At 47.9% G+C, this 26939-nt stretch overlaps 2 protein-coding genes across 5 annotated transcripts in view; one reads left to right on the top strand and one right to left on the bottom strand.

The window, feature by feature from the left end:
• Positions 1-13961, top strand: part of PAIP2 (poly(A) binding protein interacting protein 2) — a 27189-nt gene extending 13228 nt beyond the window's left edge. The window contains exons 2-4 of the mRNA XM_017895022.1: positions 8038-8201; positions 8835-9014; positions 12949-13961. Of these exons, the coding sequence (XP_017750511.1) occupies positions 8064-8201; positions 8835-9014; positions 12949-13005 (375 nt within the window). The 5' untranslated portion in view covers positions 8038-8063 and the 3' untranslated portion in view covers positions 13006-13961. The remainder of the gene's footprint in view (positions 1-8037; positions 8202-8834; positions 9015-12948) is intronic.
• Positions 11419-26939, bottom strand: SLC23A1 (solute carrier family 23 member 1). 4 transcript variants are annotated; one of them, XM_017895015.1, is made up of 15 exons: positions 26529-26838; positions 26262-26375; positions 25663-25820; positions 24540-24628; positions 24305-24372; positions 23948-24129; positions 23696-23816; positions 23418-23574; positions 22949-23096; positions 22323-22428; positions 21966-22095; positions 21716-21859; positions 21129-21224; positions 15529-15795; positions 11419-11855 (listed from the first exon to the last, which is right to left on the bottom strand). In XM_017895015.1, exons 2-14 carry the CDS (start codon positions 26319-26321, stop codon positions 15548-15550), a joined length of 1707 nt encoding a protein of 568 aa, XP_017750504.1. In that variant the 5' UTR covers positions 26322-26375; positions 26529-26838; the 3' UTR covers positions 11419-11855; positions 15529-15547. The 4 variants fall into 4 exon arrangements, with proteins under 4 accessions (XP_017750504.1, XP_017750503.1, XP_017750506.1 ...); XM_017895014.1 differs by having other exon boundaries at positions 26262-26939; XM_017895017.1 differs by lacking the exon at positions 21129-21224 and having other exon boundaries at positions 26262-26939.

Below are 26939 nucleotides of genomic sequence, written 5' to 3'. Positions count from 1 at the left end.
TTGGGTACAAACTATTCTCCTGCCTCAGTCTCCCAAGTAGTTGGGATTACAGGCACTCACCCCCATGTCCGGCTACATTTTTTGAATTTTTAGTAGAGACGGGGTTTCACCATGTTGTCCAGGCTGTTCTAGAACTCCTGACATCAGGTGATCTGCCTGCCTTGGCCTCTCAAAGTGCTGGGATTACAGGCGTGAGCCACCGCAGCCCATTATTTGTCTCTATTGATATTCTCTATTTGGTGAGACATCATTCTATGGTTACTTTTATTTTTTTCTACATGGTTTCCTTTAGCTCTTTTAATGTATTTAATATACTTGATTTAAAGTCTTTGGCCAGGCACAGTGGCACTTTAGGAGGCTGATGCGGGCAGATCACCTGAGGTCAGGAGTTCGAGACCAGCCTGGCCAACATGGTGAAACCCCGTCTCTACTAAAATAATACAAAAATTAGCTGGGCGTGGTGGCAGGCGCCTGTAATCCCAGCTACTCGGGAGGCTGAGGAAGGAGAATCGCTTGAACCTGGGAGGCAGAGGTTGCAGTGAACTGAGATTATGCCACTGTACCCCAGCCTGGGCAACAGAGCAAGACTCCGTCTCAAAAAAATATATAATATTTATATTGATACCTCCAACTTGTACCAAGAACACAGGCTGTTGTCTTCAAGGCTTACCAAGCTCCAAGTGGGAGATGGCACCAGGGTAGTTTAAAATACCACAGAGGTATTGTACCAGAATTGAACTTCTTTTTTTTTCTTAAGCATTCCTTTGGAAGTTTATCGTTGCATTGGCAGTTCTTTTTAGTAGTTTTGTGGAGATGGGGGTCTCACTATGTTGCCCATGCTGGTTTTGAACAGCTGGGTCTGGAGATCCACCTCAGACTCCCAAAGTGCTGGGCCCTGGTGCATGTTTTAGAGTCAGGCTACCTTGACTTGAATTTCAACTCCACTGTTCAGTAGTTGTGTAACCTGGAACAAGTTACTTAAGACTTAGTTCTTTGTCATGGAAATGAATTTGGCCGTAATCCCTACAACCACAGGACTTTCGTGAGTATTAAATAGATGATGACTGTAAGGCCCTTAAATGCTATACTATTGTTGAATATGTGTTTTCTTTTTAAGAAAAATATATACAATATTAGCAGTGCTTACTTTTGGGAAAAGGATTTGGAGTGAGGATTGTGTCTGGTGGTAGAGAGGGAGTCAGTTACCTTTTTTGCTCATTGTTTCTGTCACAATTGAAAATGTATAGCTGAGGCCGGGAGGGGTAGCTCACGCCTGTAATCCCAGCACTTTGGGAGGCAGAGGCGGGCGGATCACGAGGTCAGGAGTTCGAGATCAGCCTGACCAACATGATGAAACCCCCGCCTCTGCTAAAAATACATAACTTAGCCGGGCGTGGTGACACACGCCTGTAAACCCAGCTACTCAGGAGGCTGAGGCAGGAGAATCACTTGAACTAGGGAGGGCAGAAGTTGCAGTGAGCCGAGATCGTGCCACTGTACTCCAGCCTAGGTGACAGAGTGAGACTCCATCTCAAAAAAAAAAAAAGAAAATGTATAGCTAAAAGACTGACTAGCATTGAACACACTGGGTTCAAGAGAACTGAAAACATGCTCATATAAAACTTGTACACAAATACTGATAACAGCAATATTTATAGCCAGAAAGTGGAAATAACCGCAGATGTTCATTAATCACAGTAAATAAACAAAATGTGTATCTCCATATAATGGAATATTATTTGGCAATTAAAAGGAATGAAATGCTGATACCTGCTACAACATAGGTGAACCTTGAAAACAAGTGAAAGAAGCCAGACATGAGAAGAAGACAAATATTTTATGATTCCATTTATATGCAATGTTCAGAATAGGCGAATCTATAGAGACAGAAAGTAGACTAGTGGTTGCCTGCTGTTGGGGGCCTTGGGAAATAGAGAGTGACTACAGATGGGTATGGAGTTTCTTTTTGGGGTGGCAAAATGTTCTGGAATTAGGTAGTGGTGGTGGTGTTAAAACCACTGAATCAAGCACTTTAAAATAGTAAATTCTTTTTTTGAGCTGTCTTGCTCTGTTGCCCGGGCTGGAGTGCAGTGGCGTGCGATCATGGCTGTCTGCAGCCTTGACCTTGGGCTCATGTGATCCTTCCACCTCACCCTCCTGAGTATCTGGGACCACAGGCGTGCACCACCACACCCAGCTAAGTTTTTTTTTTAAGACAGAGTCTCACTCTGTCTCCCAGGCTGGAGAGTGCAGTGGCACAATCTTGGCACACTACAACCTCCACCTCCTGCGTTCAAGTGATTATCCTGCCTCAGCCTCCTGTTTAGATGGGATTACAGGTGTGTGCCACTATACCTGGCTAATTTTTTTATTTTCAGTAGAGACAAGGTTTCGCCATGTTGGCCAGGCTGGTCTCGAACTCCTGACCTCAAGTGATCCGCCTGCCTCAGCCTCCCAAAGTGCTGGGATTACAAGCATGAGCCACTGTGCCCAGTGTGAAAAGTAGGATTGTGTGGGCATAAGTTGGGACTGGATACAAATTGGGAAAATAATGAAAAGCTATTTTATATTGGGGTGTTTTTTTACCTAACTTAATGATCGGTTCAGAAGCAGATTAAGCAAAGTTCCCTCCACTTGTGAGGCAGAATCAATCCCACCTTTTCACAGTGTTAGAGAAATATCTAAAATGTAATTATTTAACAGTAAGCAGTTTGGTAACCTGCCATATAAGAATGCGAAATTTTCTGCTGGGCACGTTGGCTGATGCCTGTAATCCCAGCACTTTGGGAGGCCGAGGTGAGCAGATCACTTGAGGTCAGGAGTTTGAGGCCAGCCTGGCCAACGTGGTGAAACCCTGTCTCTACTAAAAATACAAAAAAATTAGCTGGGCTTAGTGGCACGCTCCTGTAATCCCAGCTATACAGGAGACTGAAGCAGGAGAATCTCTTGAACCCAGGAGGCGGAGGTTGCAGCGAGCCGAGATTGCACCACTATACTCTCCATCTCAAAAAAAAAAAATGGGTAATTTTCTTCTTCTTTTGTTTTCTTTCTTTTTTTTCTTTCTTTATTTTTTTTTTCTGAGATGGAGTCTCACTCTGTTGCCCAGGCCAGAGTGCAGTGGCACAATCTCAGCTCACTGCAACCTCCACCTCCCAGGTTCAAGTGATTCTCCTGCCTCAGCCTCCCCAGTAGCTGGGATTACAGGCATGCGCCACCACATCCAGCTAATTATTAGTAGATGGGTTTTCACCATGTTGGCCAGGCTGGTCTTGAACTCCTGACCTCGTGATCCGCCCACCTGCCTTGGCCTCCCAAAGTGCTAGGATTGCAGGCATGAGCCACCAACACCCAGCCTTCTTATTTTCTTTAGAGGAACTGATTATTATTTAGTCAAGACTTGCTATCAAAACAGTTTTTCATCCAAGTTTTTTTTTTTTTTTTTTTTGTTTNGCAAGCTCCGCCTCCCGGGTTTACGCCATTCTCCTGCCTCAGCCTCCCGAGTAGCTGGGACTACAGGCACCCGCCACCTCGCCCGGCTAGTTTTTGTATTTTTAGTAGAGACGAAGTTTCACCGTGTTAGCCAGGATGGTCTTGATCTCCTGACCTCGTGATCCACCCATCTCGGCCTCCCAAAGTGCTGGGATTACAGGCTTGAGCCACCGCGCCCGGCCACTTCCATTATTATTATTATTATTATTATTATTATTAATTATTATCATCATCATCATTGTTATTATTGAGACAGACCCTCACTCTGTCACTGAAGTGCAGTGGTGTGATCCTGGCTCACTGTAACCCCCACCTCCTGGGTTTAAACAATTCTCATGCCTCAGCCTCCCAAGTAGCTGGGACTACAGGCACCCGCCACCTCACCCGGCTAGTTTTTTGTATTTTTAGTAGAGACGGGGTTTCACCGTGTTAGGCAGGATGGTCTCAATCTCCTGACCTCGTGATCCACCCGTGTCGGCCTCCCAAAGTGCTGGGATTACAGGCTTGAGCCACCGCGCCCGGCCTTTCATCCAAGTTTAATGATAAAAATAATAGATATTTATTGTCTTTTTTCTGTCTTGTCTGCTAAAGTGCCTCAATTTCCTAACAAATCATACTATCATATTTTCTTTTCTTTTTTTTCTTTTTGACACAGTCTCGCTCTGTCACCCAGGCTGGAGTGCAATGGCACAATCTTGGCTCACTGCAACCTCCACCTCCCGGGATCAAGCGATTCTCCTGCCTCAGCCTCCCAAGTAGCTGGGATTACAGGCATGCGCCACCATGTCCAGCTGATTTTTGTATTTTTTTAGAAGAAACGGAGTTTCACCCTGCTGGTCAGGCTGGTCTTGAACTCCCGACCTCGTGATCCACCCACCTTGGCCTCCCAAAGTGCTGGGATTACAGGCGTGAGCCACTGCGCCCGGCCTCATGTTTTCTTTCTACCGTCACCGTAGCACATAACTCTTGAGTCTGTTTCAGCCTTTCTTCTTTTGTTTGGTTGCGTCGTCGTCGTTTTTCGAGACAGGGTCTTGCTCTGCCGCCCAGGCTGGAGTGCAGTGGCACTATCTTAGCTCACTGCCACCTTCACCTCCCAGGCTCAGGAGATCCTCCTACCTTGGCCTCCCAAGTGGGACTGCAGGCATGCACCACTCACCTGGCTTTGCCATATTGCCCAGGCTGGTCTCAAACTCCTGGGCTCAAGCGATCCACCCCTGTCGACCTCCCAGAGTGCTGGGATTACAGGCAGGAGCTGTGCCCAGCTTGTTTCTGCCTGCCTTTCTTTTTTTCTTTCTTTCTTTTTTTTTTCTTTTTTGGAGACAGGGTCTTGCTTTCTTGCCCAGGCTGAAGTGCAGTGGTGTGATCTCACTTCTCTGCAACCTCTGCCTCCCAGGTTCTAGTGATTCTCTTGCCTCAGCCTCCCAGATAGTTGGGATTATAGGCATGCACCACCACATCCAGCTGATTTTTTGTATTTGTAGTACATAGATGGGGTTCTCTATGTTGCCCAGGCTGGTTTCAAACTCCTGGGCTCAAGCGATCCGCCTGCTTTGGCCTCCCAAAATGCTGGAATTACTGGGGTAAGCCACAGAGCCCGGCCTGCGTTTCTTTTGTAGACATACATATTATAACTAGGACAGAAGTTCCCAGAAATTTTTAGTTGATGACCTCTCAACAATTAAAATTTTCACCACTGTGATCCTATTGTCATTAGTATCTACTATTTGTCATATTACATGAACAGCTATGGATTTTTATTACACTTATGTCCTCTTAAGGGTAAGTCCATAAAATTTAAAGGGCCAGGCAACACACATAGGACTAGTCTTTTCCCTGAAACATATCCCAGAGGGAAAAAAAATACATATATTTCCAGCAGGAGATTTTAGATTTAGTATTTTACTTGATTGTGATAAATTTGAAGTAAGCAGACCTCATTAGACCTTTCTTTGGCACAAGTCACAATACTGCTTGAGTTTATGTATAGGTGAATTGTTTTATGTAAACCTATTTTTTAGTGATTTCAAACTTAATGAATTGGAATATTTTAGAATGTGAAACCTTGTGCTTCAAATATTTAGCCTGCAATGTATCAATTAGGTTAGATCATGTTATCAGCTATTGAGTAGTATAAGACATCAGGCTTGTATTTGATAATACTTATACTCAGATGAAAAGATACTGGGCTGGGCGCGATGGCTCATGCATGTAATCCCAGCACTTTGGGAGGCCGAGACAGGTGGATCATTTGAGGTCTTGAGTTCAAGACTAGCCTGGCCAACATGGTGAAACCCAGTCTCTACAAAAATACAAAAGTTAGCCGGGTGATAATGGCACAAGCCTCTAATCCCAGCTACTCTGGAGGCTGAGGCAGGAGAATTGCTTGAGCCTGGGAGGCGGAGGTTGCTGCACTCCAGTCTAGGTGATACACTGAGACCCTGTCTCAAAAAAAAAAAAAGAAAAAAGATACTAGATGCCTGAAACTCACTGTACAGTGAGGAAATCCAGACATGGAAGAACTTGACAAGAACCTAGAGAAAAAGCAGACCCAGAATGGGGTGTGAAGGAGAGATCAGAACTATACCTGAAGAACCTGAGAGGTTATTAAAAATCTGTTAGTTTTAGGCCAGGAATGGTGGCTTACGTCTATAATTCCAGCACTTTGGGAGGCCGAGGCGGGCAGATCACAAGGTCAGGAGATTGAGACCATCCTGGCTAACACAGTGAAACCCCGTCTATACTAAAACAATACAAAAAATTAGCCGGGCCTGGTGGCAGGCGCCTGTAGTCCCAGCTACTCGGGAGCCTGAGGCAGGAGAATGGTGTGAACCTGGGAGGCAGAGCTTGCAGTGAGCCAAGATCGCACCACTGCACTCCAGCCTGGGCGACAGAGCGAGACTCTGTCTCCAAAAGAAAACTATTAGTTTTCACTTTCAATCCCTGGACTTTTTGAAGTCAGTTTTAAAAAATTGAATTTGCTCTTCATCATTTAATCACTTGATGACTCAGTCTTCCAGACTGTGTTTGGTGGTGGTGGTGGTGGTGGTGGTGGTTGTTTGAGGTGGAGTTTCACTCTGTTGCCTGGGCTGGAGTGCAGTGGTGTGATCTCAGCTCACTGCAACCTCCACCTCCTGGGTTCAAGTGATTCTCCCACCTCAGCCTCCTGAGTAGCTGGGACTACAGGCATGCGCCACCATGCCCAGCTAATTTTTTGGGTTTTCTTTTTTTTTTTTTGAGATGGAGTTTCACTCTTTTTGCCCAGGCTGAAGTGCAATGGTGCGATCTTGGCTCACCACAACCTCTGCCTCCCAGGTTCAAGCACTTCTCCTGCCTCAGCCTCCCAAGTAGCTGGGATTACAGGCATGCACCACCACCCCGGCTAATTTTGTAGTTTTAGTAGAGACGGGGTTTCACCATGTTGGTCAAGCTGGTCTTGAACTCCCGACCTCAGGTGATCCACCTGCCTCGGCCTCCCAAAATGCTGAGATTACAGGCATGAGCCACTGCCCCTGACCTCTTTTATATTTTTAGTAGAGACGGGGTTTCACCATGTTAGGCTGGTCTCAAACTCTTGACCTTAAATGATTCACCTGCCCCGGCCTCCCAAAGTGCCAGGATTATAGGCATGAGCCACTGCGCCCGGCCGACCATGCTTGCTTTATAAAGCAAGTGATATGTAATATAAAATATAAATTGGATGGTTTGGAGAGAGTCCATGTAAGCAACTGATGTACTTCATTTGCTGTTATCAGAAAACATTAGATGTGGCCAGGCACGGTGGTGCACAACTGTAATCCCAGCACTTTGGGAGGCCAAGGCAGGCAGATCATCTGAGGTCAGGAGTTCAAGACCAGCCTGGCCAACATGGCGAAACTCCGTCTCTACTAAAGATACAAAAAATTAGCTGGGCATGGTAGCATGTGCCTGTAATCCCAGCTACTTGGGAGGCTGGGGTGGGAGAATTGCTTAAACCTGGGCAGTTGAGGTGGCAGTGAACCGAGATCATGCCAGTGCATTCCAGCCTTGGTGACAGTGAAACTCCATCTCAAAAAAAAAAAAAAAAAAAGGAAAACATTAGATGTTTTAGGCTATCCTCTCCTATTAAAACATTAAAATCATTTGAAAAAAAATGAAGCTTTCCAATTGTGCACCTTACCATGTATCGTCTGCCTCTAACACCTATTCATGATGCCTGCTAATAAACAGATGCTTATTAAGAACCGAAAGAATCAACTGGCCTCGGTGGCGCATGCATATAATCCCAGCACTTTGAGAGGTTGAGGTGGGGAGGATCACTTGAGCCCAGAAATTCGAGACCAGCCTGGGTAACACAGACCTTGTTTCTACAAAAAATTTTTTAAAAATTCAGCTGGGTGGTGTGGTGGTGCACACCTGTAGTCCCAGTTACTTGGGAGGCTGAGGCAAGAGATCAAGGCTGTGGTGAGCCATGATCACACCACTGCACTCCAGCCTGGATGAAGGAGTGAAACCTTGTCTCAAAATAACCTGAATAAATAAGTAAATTAACTGTGTTGTTGTTCTTTTAAGGTTAAAAACGACAACCAACATCAGCCATGAAAGATCCAAGTCGCAGCAGTACTAGCCCAAGCATCATCAATGAAGATGTGATTATTAACGGTCATTCTCATGAAGATGACAATCCATTTGCAGAGTACATGTGGATGGAAAATGAAGAAGAATTCAACAGACAAGTTAGTTTTTTGTACAAACATGTTCTTTTTCATAGTCCATTCCGGCCCTCAATATGATTGTACTTGTCGGTGAAATGTGTTTATCTTGTCCTTTATGTATGAAGTATGTAGATTGATATGCCACCACTCCTACTTACTTGGCTGCTGATTACTACCAGGCTTAACTGCTTATGGAAATAACCTGGGGAGCTTGTTTCAGGGTCCCACCCTAGGGATTCTGAATCAGGAGGACGAGGGTGGAGCCTGGAAAACTTTTTCAAAGCTCCCAGATGGTTCCAGTGAGCAATCAGATTTGGAAACCACTGCCTTACACCAGTCAGATTGCTGTTACTGTGAAAGTCAAGAATTTAGGAGTCAGGAGTAGACAGGCACAGAAAAAAGTGACAGGCATCTCTTTTTACTTCTTCCCTGCCACTCAGTGGAAAAAAGAATGTTCTACTAATAAAAGTAAAACCTAGAAAACCCTAAACAGATCTTCGCAGGTCATTATGGTAAGCATTTTTTTTCCTTAGCACAGAAGCAGAAAAGAAAGTGTGACCTTGTGCCTTTAAATGGTTTAGTTCAGGATATTTTAAGCCATTCCTAGTGATATCTACCAAGTGTGCTACAAATTATCCTTTATTATAAATCTAGATAGAAGAGGAGTTATGGGAAGAAGAATTTATTGAACGCTGTTTCCAAGAAATGCTGGAAGAGGAAGAAGAGCATGAATGGTTTATTCCAGCTCGAGATCTCCCACAAACTATGGACCAAATCCAAGACCAATTTAATGACCTTGTTATCAGTGATGGCTCTTCTCTGGAAGATCTTGTGGTAAAAACTTATTTTTCATCTTTTAAGACCTAGTGCAACTTTTGCATAAGTGGAAAAGCCAGTTCCCATCTATTTAAGAATTCTGCATCTTCTTCCCCTTCAGAAATTGTGCTGCTTCTGGCTGGGCATGGTGACTCATGCCTGTAATCCCAGCACTTTGGGAGGCCGAGGCAGGTGGTTGACTTGAGGTCAGGAGTTTGAGACCAGCCTGACCAACATGGAGAAACCCCATCTCTACTAAAAATGCAAAATTAGCCGGGCATGGTAGCACATGCCTGTGATCCCAGCTACCCAAGAGGCTGAGGCAAGAGAATCTCTTGAACCTGGCACACAGAAGTTGCGGTGAGCCGAGATTGCACCATTGCACTCCAGCCTGGGCAACAAGAGCGAAACTCCATTAAAAATATATATATAAAATATAAAAATTGGCTGGGCATGGTGGCTCATGCCTTTAATCCCAGCACTTTGGGAGGCCGAGGTGGGTGGATCACCTGAGGTTGGGAGTTCAAGGCCAGCCTGGCCAACATGGTGAAACCCCATCTCTACTAAAAATATAAAAATTAGCTGGGGTGGTGGTGCATGCTTGTAATCCCAGCTACTCAGGAGGCTGAGGCAGGAGAATCACTTGAACCTGGGAGGCAGAGGTTGCAGTGAGTGGAGATTGCACCATTACACTCCAGCCTGGGCAACAGAGTGACTCTTGACTCAAAAAAAAAAAAATACAAAAATTAGCTTGACATGGTGGCAGGCACCTGTAGTTCCAGCTACTTGGGAGGCTGAGGCAGGAGAATTGCTTCAACCTGGAAGGCAGAGGTTGCAGTGATCTGAGATCGTGCCACTGCACTCCAGCCTGGGTGACAGAGTAAGACTCTGTCTCAAAAAAAAAAAAAAAAGGAAAAAGAAATTGTGCTGCTTTTTACAATGGAAGCAGAGTCTCATGACATGGAATCACTTCTGGCAACACTGTGGAGCTAGTCTTAGATGGACTTCTAGCCCCTGCTTTTAGTCCTGATGTTGCCCTAGGGTACTTAAATGTCCTAAAGAATTAATAATTTAAACACACACAATATTATCATGTTACTTGCCTATACAAAAGTAGCTTGATGGAGAAGTTTTGCTCTTTAATCTTGTTTTGGCTGGGCTCAGTGGCTCATGCCTGTAATCCTAACACTTTGGGAGACTGAGGTACGCGGATCACGAAGTCAAGAGTTCGAGACCAGCCTAACCAACATGGTGAAACCCCATCTCTACTAAAAATACAAAAATTAGCCAGGCATGGTGGCACATGCCTGTAATCCCAGCTGTTCGGGAGGCTTAGGCAGGAGAGTCGCGTGAATCCGGGGGGTGGAGGTTGCAGTGAGCCAAGATGGCGTTGTTGCACTCCAGCCTGGGAGACAGAGTGAGACTTCTCAAAAAAAAAAAAAAAGAAAGAAAAATTGGGGAAGTGGGGAAAATTGTTATAACTAAACATCAGCACTGGAGTGAGAACTGGATGGGTCCACTGAACTAATCTGTATACCATAATTACCTATGAAGCATTAAATACAAAAATCAGTTCTTTAGTTGCATCCCAACATGCTCAGTTGTCTGGGCATATTAATTTTTTAAAAGTGCTACAGAGGATTTATTTTACAGCCAACCTGCCTGAGTTTGGAAACCATTCTTCTAAGGGATGGTGTAGAGAGCACTGAAGTTTACATTGTGGTATAGCCTTTGTTGCAGTAAGTGATGGTAACCTATTTGAGCAGCCGTATGATCTGAATTTGAGCAGTCTGTGCGGTATGATTACTAACGGCTACATTAGTCTCTGTAAATAATCCCAGTTACCCTGCAGAGTAACACTCTTGGCTGAGCATAATATATAGCTTTAATCGGGACCCAGTATAATTCCGTAGTACAGAAGCTGGTTTGTTCTTCTCAGTCTATGTGATACTACTTTGTTTCATTCTTATTCTTCTGTCGCTCCCAAAAGATTATTCATTTAAGAACACTGTGCCTAGATGTGGTGGCTCATGCCTGTAATCCCATCACCTTGGGAGGCCAAAGTGGGAGGATCACTTTGGAGTTCGAGACTAGCCAGGGCAACAAAGGGAGACCCTATTTCTACAAAAAGTTTAGGTTAGCTGAGTATGGTGGCACCAGCCTGTGGTCCCAGGTACTCGGGAGGCAGAGGCTAGAGGATCACTTGAGCCCAGGAGGCTGATGCTACAGTGAGCTGTGATTGTGCCACTGCCCTCCAGTCTGAGCAACAGAGCAAGTCCCTGTCTCAAAAAAAGAGAAAAGGAATGCTGCTTTTTTTTCTTAAACTTCACACTTTTAAAGTATAGATACATTATTTCCCTTGCTGGAAGGGAGAATATATCCTGTCCAAAGAAACTGCTATGTATAAATTACGAAACTAAAATTATTTCTTCAACATGATGTTTAATATTATGCATTAGTCTTGAAGTGATGTAGGGTCAAATTCAATGTAAAAGCCTTCCAGCATACCTACATTTCAGGCCCTGGAACCTGTCCTCATTTCTTTTTATTTTTATCAACTTACAGTCTAAAATACCACAGAGGAAAATTTCTATTCTTCCTAGATGCTGACAGGTCTACTTAAGAGAGTAAAGATTTAGAGACATAGCATAACATTGGTACGAGTCTCTAAGACTCAGACTTTGGCCCATCTCCCCCTGCCCGCGGCATTTTTTTTTAACTGATGCAAAAAATTGAATCCCAGAGAAAGATGACTTATCTGAGTTTACATAGAAGTTAGTTAGGGGCAGGGCTGGGATTTCAGACTTAGGTCTTCTGGTTCCCCATGTCGTTTTCTTTTCCTGTTATATACCACGCTTCCTGTGGGAATTAGAAGATGGCAATTGTAGAAAACAACTCCACATTTTAGTGAGGATTCTAAAGTAAAATTAATCCATCAACAATTCCCCAGTTACTTTAACCATAATATCAACACTTGTTTAACATGTTTCCTTGGTGTTTAGTCTTTTAAGAAAGCTACATACCATAGTTTGATTAACAGAATTCCTTGTTCAGTGCTATTCCTTTAATTTATGTGAAGTTACTGAATTTCTGGTTACACTTATGCAAACTGAATTTCAGTTCCTACTTTCTCTTTAGAAAATTGATGTAATTTAGGCCGGGCACGGTGTTCATGCCTATAATCCCAGCATTTTGGGAGGCCGAGGCAGGCAGATCACGAGGTCAGGAGATCGAGACCATCCTGGCTAACACAGTGAAAACCCATCTCTACTAAAAATACAAAAAATTAGCTAGGTGTGGTGGCACGCGCCTGTAGTCCCACCTACTCAGGAGGCTGAGGCAGGAGAATCACTTGAACCCAGGTGGTGGAGGTTGCAGTGAGCCTAAATCATGCCACTGCACTCCAGCCTGGGCGACAGAGCAAGACTCCATCACAAAAAAAAGAAAAAAGGAAAAATTGATGTAATTTGATATGCTGTATAGCTTACATCTGGTTCCTCCTTTTGGGGGTTTTTTGGGGTTAAGTATAGTCTTACAGACTGAGTTCTTTTGTCTTTTTTTTTTTTTTTGAGACAGAGTCTCACTCTGTTGCCCAGGCTGGAGTGCAGTGGCGCGATCTCGGCCCACTGCAAGCTCCGCCTCCCGGGTTCACGCCATTCTCCTGCCTTAGCCTCCCAAGGAGCTGGTACTATAGGCACTCGCCACCATACCCGGCTAATTTTTTGTATTTTTAATAAAGATGGAGTTTCACCGTGTTAGCCAGGATGGTCTCAATTCTGGCCTCGTGATCTGCCGCCTTGGCCTCCCAAAGTGCTGGAATTACAGGCGTGAGCCACCGCACCCAGCCCTTTTGTCTTTTTTGTTTGGAAGATGTTTTTGCATGAGGATCTAGGTTGAATTAGTACCTGAAACTATGTTAATGAACTTGCTTTTTTATGTGCTTATTTTCCAGGTCAAGAGCAATCTGAATCCAAATGCAAAGGAGTTTGTTCCTGGGGTGAAGTACTGAAATATTTGAGTAGACAGGGCCCTCTTTTGGTGGATGTAGCACAATTTCCACACTGTGAAGGCAGTATTAGAAGACTTAATTGTAAAAGCTCTCTCGTCACTGTGTTACACTTATGCATTGCCAAAGTTTTTGTTAGTCCTGCATGCTTAATAAAAGTGCTGAGACTGTTATTAAGTAAAAAGCTGTCAAACACTTACTGAAAATAGAATTGGCCCCATGGCTTGATGTGAAGACAGCAAGGAAAGAAGCACCAGTCAAGTTGTGAACAAGCACCAAATTAAAAGACCTAAACCTTACTAAATTGTCTTTTTTTTGAGGCTAAACTGGTCCCTTAGGGTTAACTAACACTTGTTAATGTCTAAACTTTAAAATCAGTAAATTTAGTTTGAGTTTCTACTGTTAAGCATATTTCTCAGACTTAAATTTGATTATGTCCCCATCAAAAAGAATCTCCATTTTCTGAAGGTCTGTTAGTCAATTAGAGATAATTTGTTATAGACAAGTATGTCATATTACTGAGGCTACAAGGTAGTCAGCAGATGAGTGCCAGTCCAGGCTTTTCTGGTATGTTATTGTGTTAAAAATACTGAGTTATAATGTTACATCTGAGGAAGTATGTAATTTGAGAATTGTAACTTCTAAGGGATTCACTGCATCATAGCTATGCTGTATAGAGTCTAACATATGACCAATGCCAACCCATAACCCAGCTGAACAAAGATACTGTAACATTATGATTTGAGTGGTGCTTTTCCTTGCTTTGTTAACCATCACAAGAGTCTGCAGCACAACTTTTCTTTTAACAAAGCTAGAACAGTTTTGGCTTCTTAAACTTCATATTTGGGTAGGTTAAGCTGCCATACGTGTTCAGTGTGAATAGTGTTTAAGTTGAAAATATTGTAAAAAAATTATATTTTTTCAAAAATATTTAAAAAAATAAATAATAGTAGAACTGAGCAGATGGTTGTGTTTATTGGTGCTGGAATGTACTGTAGTGGTGTTACTCACTTGAGTATGGGCCCAGTGCCTCAGGACAATCTTGCTGGCAAAATGTGCTAAGATTTCAGGCTTTGTTAGATTCTAACAAACAGGTATGTTGTTATGCAAGTATCTGTCCAGAATACAGCAATAGAATAACCCCATTGCCCGTCCTTGCTTCTTAATCACCTCAGACTTCAGTGCCAGTGGAATCCTAGATAGTCATGTAAGAAACTTTATGGCTGACCAATATGATGGTAACCTTACTCTAATAGAACCTCTATTGTTTTTTGTTCTTCACAAGGGCTTTTCTTGAGCTTGTTGAAGAAGATTAAGAAAGCCATATAGTCAGTTCTGACTCACATTCTTCTGGGAGTGGGGGGAGGTTCTTTGGTGTGGTCATGTGTACCCCAGTGTGTGGTTGGTTGGTTGGTTGGGTTTTGGAGACGAAGTCTTGCTCTGTCGCCCAGCCTGGAGTATAGTGGTGCAATCTCAGCTCACTGCAACCTTCACCTCCCAGGTTCAAATGATTCTCCTGCTTCAGCCTCTCAAATAGCTAGGATTACAGGTGTCTGCCACCACACCTGGCTAATTTTTGTTTTTTTTTTTTTTTTTTTTTTTTTTTGAGACGGAGTCTCGCTCTGTGGCCCAGGCTGGAGTGTAGTGGCACGATCTCAGCTCACTGCAAGCTCCGCCTCCTGGGTTCCCACCATTCTCCCGCCTCAGCCTCCGAGTAGCTGGGACTACAGGCGCCGCCGCCACGCCCGGCTAGTTTTTTTTGTATTTTTAGTAGAGACGGGGTTTCACCGTGTTAGCCAGGATGGTCTCGATGACCTCGTGATCCACCTGCCTCGGCCTCCTAAAGTGCTGGGATTACAGGCTTGAGCCAGCATTTTCCATATCGCATATCAAAGTGATACTTGTCTAGCATACTGAAGTACAAGAATGAGGCTGCCCATGGCTGGGGTTCTTAGCTCAAAAACTCTTAATTGGCCCAGATTCTGCCCAGGTGTCTGGAAGGCTAGAGGATCTGCATTTCAGCATACTTGTAGCCTCTTAGTGGCCCACACTAATTGGGAAGTTCTGCTCTTACTATGAAATGGTAAAGGAATTCCACCCAAAATCTGTATATTGACTTTTTACCCAGCTCACCTTCTCTTTGAGGACATTCAAACAGTTTACAGGAAAGATAACTGAGTAGTTTGGTTTTTTTAGATGGAGTCTCGCTTTGTCGCCCAGGCTGGAGTGCAGTGGCATGATATTGGCTCCCTGCAAGCTCCCTCTCCCAGGTTCATGCCATTCTCCCGCCTCAGCCTCCCGATTAGCTGGGACTACAGGCGCCCGCCACCACACCTGGCTAATCTTTTGTATTTTTAGTAGAGACGGGGTTTCACCGTGTTAGCCAGGATGGTCTCAATCTCCTGACCTCGTGATCCGCCCGCCTCGGCCTCCCAAAGTGCTGAGATTACAGGCGTGAGCCAACCCCCCCAGCCAAGAATGTTTTGATTATTCAACCCTCCCACAAAAACCATAGACACATCCTACCTTTCCTGGAAGTCATTTTTCAGACCTTGGTGCACACAGATGCAGTTTCTATATTTTCTGGAGTGTCTTCTGGAATTGCAAACTGATCTTTTGAACTTGAAGAAAATCCTTTGAAGACTGGACAGATAGGAATGTATTTCAGAAAGGCAATTCTTTTTACTATGCCCATCCCAATGGGGAAATCATAGCTCTTGAGGCTGGAAGACGTGTCACTGTTGGCATGAGCCCCAGCTTTCCACTGTATCAGACCACGCTCCTCTGGGCTACCTGGAAGAGGACAGTGGGGTCATTTACCAAGGCCAGCAACCCTCAGCCGCCCCCACTTTCCGTAACGCACTCTTAAGGTAGGCTTCTGGAATCAAGTATCTTTCTTAACTATCATTTGGTCCTAAAAAGTGGCTGAATCTATGGTTTCTGACCTCCTAATTTGGCCAGAGCTCTAAGGAACACTAAAGGATACTAGTTATAATTAGTATTTATTGTATAACTACAGTGTGCCAGGCTGTGTGCTAAGTGCTTTAATTTCATTATATTGTTTCTTCAAAACATATCCCTGGGAAGTGTATAGATACCCTTGTACAAATTTTTATTTTATTTTATTTATTTATTTATTTTTTTGAGACAGTCTTGCTCCGTTCCCCAGGCTGGAGTGCATTGGCGTGATCTCGGCTCACTGCAACCTCCTCCTCCTGGGTTCAAGCGATTATCCTGCCTCAGCCTCCTTAGTAGCTGGGATTACAGGCGTGCACCACCATGCCCAGCTAATTTTTGTATTTTTAGTAGAGACGGGGTGTCACTATGTTGGTCAGGCTGGTCTTGAACTCCTGACCTTGTGATCCACCCGGCTTGGCCTCCCAAAGTGCTGAGATTATAAGCGTGAGTCACTATGCCCGGCCTATACAAAATTTTAAGATGAAGAAAGGGACAAAAATATTATTGTCAACCTAAATCTGAGTGTGTGGGTAATGTGTGTTAGGCCCATAGGGACCGTATCAGGCCCAGATTGTGTTCTGGGGGTAAGGGAGGCATATTTTGAAACACTATAATCAGTATTAACATTTCGTATTATGATTCCGTATGTGAAAACTCATTTTATAATACAAACTTCAGAAAGTCAAGCTAAATAAAATCTTTGATGGAGGTAGGGATACACCAAATAATTTTTTTTTTTTTTTTTTTTTTTTTTGAGACAGAGTCTTGCTCTGTTGCCCAGGATGGAGCACAGTGGGTTGATCTCGGCTCACTGCAGCCTCAGCCTCCCAAGTAGCTGGGATTACAGGTGTGAACCACCGCACCTGGCTAATTACTGTATTTTTTTTTTTTTGAGACGGAGTCTCGCTCTGTGGCCCAGGCTGGAGTGTAGTGGCACGATCTCAGCTCACTGCAAGCTCCGCCTCCTGGGTTTCCACCATTCTCCCGCCTCAGCCTCCGAGTAGCTGGGACTACAGGCGCCGCCGCCACGCCCGGCTAGTTTTTTTTGTATTTTTAGTAGAGACGGGGTTTCACCGTGTTAGCCAGGATGGTCTCGATCTCCTGACCTCGTGATCTACCCGCCTCGGCCTCCCAAAGTGCTGGGATTACAGGCTTGAGCCACCGCGCCCAGCCTAATTACTGTATTTTTAATAGAGATGGGGTTTCAGCATGTTGGCCAGGCGCTGGTCTCAAACTCCTGACCTCAAGTGATCAGCCTGCCTTGGCCTCGCAAAGTTCTGGCATTATAGGCGTGAGCCACTGCGCCTGGCTAGTAATTTTTACGACTAGGAATTTTCCCTCAGGTGGGGCAGCGTCACATGAGATCTCAGGTTTTCACAAGAGGGCTGGGATCGACAAAAGACTGAAATACTATAAATCTAGCAGAAGGAGTGGGGATTTCCACTTGCTGGCCGCCCAGGCTGAGAACAAACCCATGAGTAGCACAAACCAAGTTATGTTCCAAAATCTCACAGGAGAGGGCACTGAGGGAAGGTGAAGTCCCCAGGGAAGACTACCTGGAAGAGACACTTTGATTGGGCTTGGCTGTACAAAGGGCACACACAGTGGGCAGAGTAGAGTGGGATGAGCCGTAGGTGTGGTGTAGGACTATGTTCCTGGTGTCTGATTACCTCACACCACTGCCGAGACATACGTGGCAGCCAGCCCAGAGGTCCGTCTAGCAGACCAGTCAGCCTGCCCACTACATCCCAACCTTCAGTGCCTTCTCTACTTCTCCAAGCCCCCTCCTTTTTCCTAGGCCTCACCCACTCTCCCTCATCGATAAACCCTCCCAATAACTCCAGCCCAGCTTAACTGACTTCATTGCTTGCTTAAATCTAGTTTTACCACCTATCTTGTGCCAGGAGCTCCTCTACACAAATTGTTACTGACTTAACACTTTTTGGCATATCCTCCTCAGTGTCTGATTCAGGGCCAAGCTGGTAAGCTCTAGCAGCATGTGCTGAACTAAACAGACTGCCTTCTAGTTTGGGCTATGGATAGGTAAAGACAAAGAACACCCCGTCTCTACTAAAAATACAAAAAATTAGCCAGGCATGGTGACCGGCGCCGGTAGTCCCAGCTACTTGGGAGGCTGAGGCAGGAGAATGGCGTGAACCCAGGAAGCGGAGCCAAGATCATGCCACTGCACTCCAGCCTGGGCGACAGAGCGAGACTCCGTCTCAAAAAAAAAAAAAAAAAAGCAAGTGCAAAGTGACCCATCCCCAGCAGGAAGTTAAGGACTGGAAAATGCTTTTGCTATTCTATGGTTAAGGACAGGGTTTTGAGCCAGCTAGACCTTAGTTTGAATCCAGATTTTGTGACCTTAGGCAAGTTTATTAACCTCCCTGAGCTTTAGATTCCTCAGTGTATACTGAAGACTGCTGAGCTTGTGTGGCCTGACACACGGGATGACAGTTGTGATGCTCAGATGGGTTGAAAGGTGGGGTAAAAGGGACTCAGGCGGTTCTGCAGCCGTCGTTAAGGATGACCGGATAGCTTAGCCACCCAAGTCACAAAGAAGCCTCTTCATGTACAGACGCCTACCCAGATGCTCTCCATCTCCTCATATCCCCTAGGCACTGAGGCTCCCACTTGACTGTCTCAGGCCCATAGGATGGTCTGTTCCAGCCCCAATCTAGCATCCTCTAAATGGGGAGGGGTGAGTACCATGTTCAAATACCCACCCATCCATCGAAGGGACAGCTGCTACCAAGAGCACCCTGTGATTCTGCCTAAAATCCTATGGGGAACCCTGGCCCTCCTCTGTCCTCCCCAACCCCAAACCACCAGCTGTGCAGAGACAGCCTCTGACACCTATGTTATATGAATATAAACACTTCGATCTTCAGACAGGGAGGAAGACAGGACCTGTGGCTGTGATCGGGCCGGTAAGTGACTGGGGATGGAGGCCCATCATCTTGCTGCTACCGTCCCTTATGTCCCTATACTGATGCAATCATTAACTTGCCGTCTCCATGGAGCCTTCCCCAGTCCTGCAGCCCAGGTCCCCTGAAACCCTCCAGCAGAGGCAGTATGGTGCATTGGGTGGGACACAGGCCATTGACTGCGTCAGATGTTAAAAATCCCAGATTTAGTGAGATGGTATATAGCATGCACTTGTACTCTGAGCTCCTCAGGTGGCTGAGGCAGAAGGATTGCTTGAGTCCAGGAGTTTGAGGCTGTAGTATGCTATGATCACACCTGTGAATAACCACTGCACTCTAGCCTGGGCAACATAGACCCCCATCTCAATTTAAAAATAGAGGCCAGGTGTGGTGGCTCATGCCTGTAATCCTAGCCGAGGTGACTAGGATTTGGGAGCCCAAGGTGGGCAGATCACCTGAGGTCAGGAGTTTGAAACTACCCTGGCCAACATGGTGAAAGCCTGTCTCTACTAAAAATACAAAAATTAGCTGGGCGTAGTGGTGTGCGCCTGTAATCCCAGCTACTTGGGAGGCTGAGACAAGAGAATTGCTTGAGCTCAGGAGGTGGAGGTGGCAGTAAGCTGAGATCACGCCATTGTGCTCCAGCCTGGGTAACAAGAGCAAGACTCCGTCTCAAAAAAAAGAAAAAAAAATAGAGGCCAGGTGTGGCTCACACCTATAATCCCAGTACTTTGGGAGGCTGAGATGGGAGGATCACTTGAGCCTAGGAGTTCGAAACCAATCTTGGCAATAAAGTGAGACCCCATCTCTACAAAAAATTCAAAAATTAGCCGGGCATGGTGGCATGCACCTGTGCACTGGTAATCCCAATTACTTGGGAGGCTGAGGTAGGAGGGTCACTTAAGCCCAGGAGTTTGAGGCTGTAGTGAGCTATGATTGCGCCACTGCACTCCGGTCTGGGTGATAGTCTGAAACCCTGTCTCAATTAAAATATATATCCCAGATTTGCGATGTTTTAATTTTTTTTTTTTTTTTTTTTTGAGATGGAGTCTCACCCTGTCACCCAGGCTAGAGTGCAATGGCACGATCTCGGCTCATTGCAACCTTTGCCTCCCAGGTTCAAGTAATTTTCCTGCCTCAGCCTCCTGAGTAGCTGGGATTACAGGCACCCACCACCACACCCAGCTAATTTTTACATTTTTAGTAGAGACAGGGTTTCACCATGTTGGCTAGGTGGTCTCGAACTCCTGACCTCGTGATCTGCCCACCTCAGCCTCCCAAAGTGATGGGATTACAGGCATGAGCCACCACACCTGGCTTCGATGTTTTAATTTTGTGACTTTGTGGTTTTTGAGGATGAAGTAAGACACTTAGCTCTGCCTGACCTATAGTAGATGTTTGGTAAATGTTAACTGTTTGTTATCAGAGCACCTGGTGACATTTATTTTATGTATTTACTGGCACCTTTATGTGGGCCCCACAAAGTATCCTCCACAATCTTTGCAAAAAGCTCTGGTACCAAAGGGAAATGTTAGTGGCTCTTCTAGTCGCTATTGTGGCAGGCTGCTGACATATTGGAGTGGATGGATTTTGCCAACAAACTGATGCTGCATTTATCTCTGTCCTACTCTGAAAAAGCAAAGACATCCCTCAGCCTAGTGGCTATTAAGAAATGAAGAGGAGGCCAGGTGCAGTGGCTCATGCCTGTAATCCCAGCGGGCGGATTACTTGAGGTCAGGACTTCAAGACCAACCTGCCCAACATGGTGAAACCCCCATCTCTACTAAAAGTATGAAAATTACCTGGGCATGGTGGCAGGCACCTGTAGTCCTAGCTACTCGGGAGGCTGAGGCAGGAGAATTACTTGAACCCCAGAGGTGGAGGTTGCAGTGAACTGAGATTGTACCACTGCACTCCAGCCTGGGTGACAGGGTGAGACTCCATCTCAAGAAAAAAAAAAAAAAAAAAGGAAAAGAAAGAAATTGAACAAATGGAAAGGAAAGGATTCACAGGACCCAGCAGTGACTCTCCTGGCCCAATCCTCTTCAAGACTTCTGAGGCATGTCTGTGCCTCATTCTCTCCCTCCAGCCAGTGAGAACTCCGCCAGCCCATCTGTTCCTGATGCTCCCTGCAGGGCCTGCATCGCATGGTACCTAGCTACAGCTACAGCTTAGAGGCCATCTGTTGGAATGCATGAGTCCTGCTTAGTTCTTCATTCCCCTCCCAGGACTGAACCATACCTGGCACTGTGTTGTCAAGTATGAAAGCAAGGCACCCGCCCACAAACATCTCCGTGGTCAGCAGCACAGTCAGAATCTGATCCACTTCAAGAATGCCTGTGGAATAGGCCAAGGGCCAATGGGTGTCATGGCCCAATTCGGAGAGCAGAGTTGAGGGACTTCCTCTTGTGCAGCCATGGCAAAGGAACAGTACAAAGCCCTGTCTCAAACCTATCTCTGTCTTTCCTATCTCTGGGTTCAAATCCCAATTCTACCAGTTGCTAGTTGTTCACCTGGGACAAATCACTGAGCCTCTCTGAGCCTCATGTTGCTCATCTGGAAAGTTGAAATGGTAATGGACAAATGATAAATATAGATAAATAGATCTATGGAGCTGTTTTGAAAAATAAGCACATGTAAAGGTCAATATCTGTCCACAGGAAGTGTCTTAGTAAAGGACAGCTGTGACCCAGGCTCTCAGCTGCTGATTGACACCCAGAGTTGGGTAGGATTTGTGGCTGTAGCTGTGTGGAGCTTTTGAGGGAGGGGGCTGTGCTCAAAGTTTTGGGCCCACCCCGCCTTTGGAGACAGTAAACAGCTGGAGGCACCTGTATTGATGGCTCCAGGGTTGGACTCCAGGTAATTGGGCAGCGTGAGCCCGAAGAACATGGAAAATCCGAGCACGAAGAGGTTGCGAGAGGAGTTCATGTCCACAAATTGCAGGTTGGACAGCCCCACAGCTGTAATCATGCCTAAGGGCGCAAGAGAACCACTGGAGGCGTCGCGCACGCGCAATCCAGGTGGGTCCCACCAGTCGGCGACCCGCACCGCGACCTGTGGCCCGCGCCAGACACTCACCAAACAGAGTGCAGAACATGCCCCCCAGGATGGGGTCAGGGAGCGAGGCGAAGAGGGCCGTGAACTTGCCGATGGTGCCCAGGACCAGCATGATAGCCGCACCATACTGCACCACGCGCCGGCTGCCCACCTGCCGGGGAGCCAGCGGGGGAGCTAGACCAGGGGACGAGGCTGGGGCGGGGTTAATTCCAGGGGCGGGGCCTGTTATAAGAGCGAGGCATAAACCTGCTGGGGCTTGATGCGGGGGCGAGGCCTCTCAAAGACAGGGTGGGGCTAAACCAAAGTGGGGACCGGGTTGGGGCGGGGCCTGCGGCCCACAGAATTAGATCGGGACTTGGCTCTGGCTCGTCGCGACACCTTGGTAATCCCCAGGACGCCAATGTTGGGACTGGAAGAGGTGGACCCGTTGCCCGTGCCCAACAGCCCCGCGATGATGCAGCAAATGCCTTCGGTGAAGATGCCCCTGTGAGGAAAGGGCGAGTTGGAGCTCGGTCCAGCCTCTGCACCAGCCTGTGTTCCCCATCATCTTAGCGGGTCCGCCGTCCTCTGGCGCTGTGGGGGCTGCAGCTAACAGCTGTAGCACTCCCTACTCCAGGCCAGAGTGCTCAGGCTCCAAAGCTAGTCCCAGTGCCCTGGCACTTAAATTCTGTGGGCAATTCTGGCCTTCAATTTCCTCCTGGGATAAATACCGGTGCCCGTCTCACAAAATGCTTCACAGATTGCATAAGAATGCACAGCCAGAGCCGGGCACATCGAGGGCTGTCAATGATGGTGGTTCCCCTCGGACTCCGCCATCTTCTCAGCTACTCCCAGCAACCACAGAGGGGTGATAAGAGGGCACCCCCATCGCACAAGCAAGGAGAATGAGGTCTGGAGCGTGTTCCCGACTTGCCTAAGCCTAGCCCCTGGGCCTCCACCCCGTTCCTGTGTGTGCTTCCTGGGGGGCCCCTGAGATCAGATACTGAGGAGGGCAAGTAGGCTACCTGTTGATAGCATGTACTGGAGGGGGTGGCGCACCAGCCAGGCGCGCACAGGCGTAGTAATCTCCAATGGACTCAATGATGCCTGCCAGAGTGGCGCTGAACATTCCCAGGACGGCAGCTGCAGTCACTGTGGGCAGGCCCCACTGACCTGTGCCGGAGGGAGACAGGATGGTTGGCTACAGTGAGGAGACTGTGATGGTTAGGAATAGACAGGGCAGTACTGGAAGAAGCAAGAGCAGGTAAGGAGACCTCAGGCTGGGATGGGAGCTATACAGTTGTGGGAGCTTATTTGGGTCACTCAGAGCCAGGAAGTGGGACTGAAGCTTTGTCTAAGTAAAACACCGCTCTGCTGGGCGCACTATAAATGTGCGGCTAATACTAGGTGTGTCACCTGCTGGACTGGGGTCACCAGGATTGTCTCATAGGTGGTCTCAGTTGGGGACAGAGGGGCCCAAGGGATGTTGCTCACAGGGGTAGGGGATGCGGATCCAGGGCGCAATAGCCATGATGTCACCACGGGCATCGGTTCGTGCCTGGAAGCCATAGGCTTTCGGGTCTGTGGGCAGCACGTCTGTCAAGGTCAGGACATAGCAGAGCAGCCACACGGTCATGATGGCCAGCACGATCTGAAGCAGGGGGGTGAAGGGGCACTGAAGGCACTGGAGGTCTCTATCCAGGCTAACCTGCTCCCACCTCAGCCCAAGCCCTGGCCATAGTCCCAGCCCCAGCCGCCTGCCAGGTCCTCACAGGAAACATTTTGAAGATCTGGATGCGAAGGAGAGTGAGGCCCTTGCCCCAGCGGTAGACAGGCAGCAGGAAGGTGAGGTTGCGCAGGTACTGGGAGAAGAGGATGATCAGGAGAATGGAGCTGGGGGCAGAGGCACAATCAGGAAGTGGATGGGAGGCCAGGGTGGGCCCAGGAGCCGGGAAGAAGGACGAAGGACATGAAGAGGGTGGGGTGCTGGGGCTGGGCAGGGATCAGGCCTGGTGCCTGCTCACCAAGCTGAGATGCCCCAGTGGGAGCCAGCTCGGTCGCCAGCAGCTTGGAAGACAGAGAGGCCAATGAGGGAGACAGTGGGGGTGACTGTGAGAGGCCCAATATAGTTTAGCAGGGCCCCAGGCAGCCCCAGCAGACCAATCACCACCTCCACCACGCTGGACACCATGATTGCACCTTGGACCTGGAAGGGCAAACATCAGCTATAAGTCACCATGTAAAGGTCGTGACCTGGCTGCTATTAGCAGGAACAAAGCTCCTGGACTACCTCCTCAAATCCCCAAACTCAGCGGCCACCCTCACTCCCATATAGCCCCTCCTCAGGACCCAGCTTCTTCTACCCTTATGTGCAAACCCACCTCACGTATCCGTGGGTGCCAGATATGAGAGGTATTCAGGGGCAGACTCCAGTTACCGTAGATCTCCTCTGGGGGTAGAGTCAGGGACACACACATGGACCAGGTACAGAGACAGAGAGGGAGAGAAGATGCTGCCATGACTGCACCCTGGTGTCTGGACCCGGGACAGTTGCTCAGACCTCCAGGTCTCTGGGCCTTCCCTTTTCCCCAGTGTGGACCCCAGAAGTGTACCCACCTTCCGAGGGGCATTTCCATCTCTCCAGAGCCAGTATGGCTTTAGCTGGAACCAGAAATGCCAAGGCACTGGCCTGAAACAGCGGCAGCCTGAAGGAGAGGCACAGAGCAACAGGGGTGGGGAGGAGGGATATAGATGTGGGGGAGGAGGGATATAGACATGGGGAGAGATCAGGAAAGGAGAGCACAGAGAGAGATCAGGAAAGGAGAGCACAGAGAGAGTGACAGAGACATGAGGGACAAGGGCAGATGAAAGTCGCTGAGGCCCCAGGGAAGACCAACTCTAACATTTTGGCTGCCCAAGGAAGAAAACAAATGGAGCCCCCAACTCAAAACCTGCCCCCTTTCCTTCCCACCACCAGCTCCTGCACTGTTAGGAGGGAGTACCTGCCCGGAAGTGGACAGCTCAGTTCCCACATCCAGGTTTCTCTCACAATCTTCCCCTGTCCCCCACCGCTCAAACAACTCAAATGCCACCCAGGCCTAGGGCTGTGCACTCGGGAGCGTGGGGCCCTGGGAGGGTGGGCTGTTGAAAAGGCTGGCACCAGCCCTGGGAGCTAGCTCAGGGCTGCCATTTGGGCAGTATTCAGAATGGGGCTTAAGAGCGGAGAGCTGGCCAGGCTTGGTGGCTCATGCCTGTAATTCCAGCACTTTGGGAGGCCAAGGCAGGTGGATACAAATGCAAAATTAGCCAGGCATGGTGGTGCGTGCCTGTAATCCCAGCTACTCAGGAGACTGAGGTGGAAGAATCGCTTGAACCCAGGAGGTGGAGGTTGTGGTGAGCCAAGATTATGCCACTGCACTCCAGCCTGGGCTACAAGAGTGAAACTCCGTCTCCAAAAAAAAAAAAAAAAAAAAAGTGGGGAGAGCCAGCGAGGGTACATTCCCTTTCCCTTCCCTTAATTCCCTTCCCTTAAACTTTCAGATGCTTGGTCTTTGAAGTGTGCTTAGATCAAGGTTCCCAGGGTCAGGGCTGCGCTGCCCAGCTCTAAGGCTGGCCTGGGATAGGAGAAGCAGTTGGAGGCAGATAGTGGCTTTTTTGTCTCACCGATGTCCTCTGGGAGCCCACCTGCTCCTGCTGTGTGGATCACAGTTGGGGGGGGAGGGGGAGCTGGGTGGCTCACCGGATGCCCAGGGTGGTCTGGATGAGAGTGGTGATGCCCACGCACGTGAAGATGGTGCCGATGAGCTGACTAACCACGTGCTGGTCGTGGCCCACACACAGCGCCTCAGCCAGCAGGAAGGGCACGGCGATGGTGCCACTGAAGCATGTCAGGTAGTGCTGGGCGGAGGGAGAGAGCAGAGTGCATGAGGCAGGACCCTAGAGCTCCAGGGAGAGGGGACAGCCTAGTGTCCTCATGCTTGCCTCAGCAGGCCTTGACGTGGCTGCCTGCCCAGGACCCGCAGTCCCCACAAGGGATTCCCAGAGAGCTACTGCTGACCACTCTGGGGGTCACTAATTTCCACCCAAGTTATTCCTGCGGCTTCCGTGGAGTTGGCTCTGCACCCTGTCACCAACACTCCACCTGGCAAGTGTCACACGCCCCCAGGGAGTTCATCCTCTTTCAGGACTCAGTCTCTGCCCCACCCCTGCCTGCTGACAGCCATGTGCTGACCTCAGGATTTTCTTCCTGTTACCCAAGATACTCCCTGCTGGCCAGGGAGGGGCTGGAGTCCCCGCGGAGTGTGCAGAGTGAGGGCAGGGAGGCCCTGGGGGACCCACCTGGAAGCCCAGCAGGATGCACAGGTACCAAGGCGGCACGTCCTCAATCTTGTACAACATGTCAAACTTAGGCTCTGTGGGTAGGTGGGTCGGAGGGTCCCTGGGGGATTCATGCTGGGGGCAGCAGAGATAAGTAGCTTAGGGTGGAGTGATGGAGACAGACAAAATCCATTCTGCCCCGAAAACAATCAGGCAGCCCAAGTGGCCTGTCAGCAACTGAGAGTGGGGTCCCCGCCCTCCCCAACAGTTCATCCACCCGGTTCTCACTCGGCCTGGCCACAGTTGTCTCCCACTTCACATTGCTTCCCACAGGGATGAGTCTATTGTGCCGGCTTCTAGAGCCCTCAGGACCTGTCATTTTAGCCAGGGAAATGGACCCCTAAGTCAGAGGTCTTGGGGACCACACGAGAGGGGGCCAAGAGGGCTCGAGACTGTAGACAAGTCCAATCCGGTCCCACCTCTGCCCCCTGAAGATCTTTGGGGTGTCACTGGCGGGGAGGTTAGGCCTCTCCTGAACCGCAACCTAGAGTCAGCCAGTCCCAAAGCTGCAGGCTTCTTGACCCCACCCCACCCATCCCCAGTTGCCACATTCAGTTTGGGACAGTCACTCTTTATCAAGTTCATCAGAATGTTTATCTCTGCGCCTCCAGGGGAGAAGGCCTGCACAGCCTCCAGCAC

Source organism: Rhinopithecus bieti, unplaced genomic scaffold, assembly GCF_001698545.2.
Source record: "Rhinopithecus bieti isolate Rb0 unplaced genomic scaffold, ASM169854v2 scaffold_26430, whole genome shotgun sequence".
NCBI classification, from domain to species: domain Eukaryota; kingdom Metazoa; phylum Chordata; class Mammalia; order Primates; family Cercopithecidae; genus Rhinopithecus; species Rhinopithecus bieti.
The sequence above is the reverse complement of the archived record's forward strand: the minus strand, read 5'-3'. Positions and strand labels throughout refer to the sequence as shown.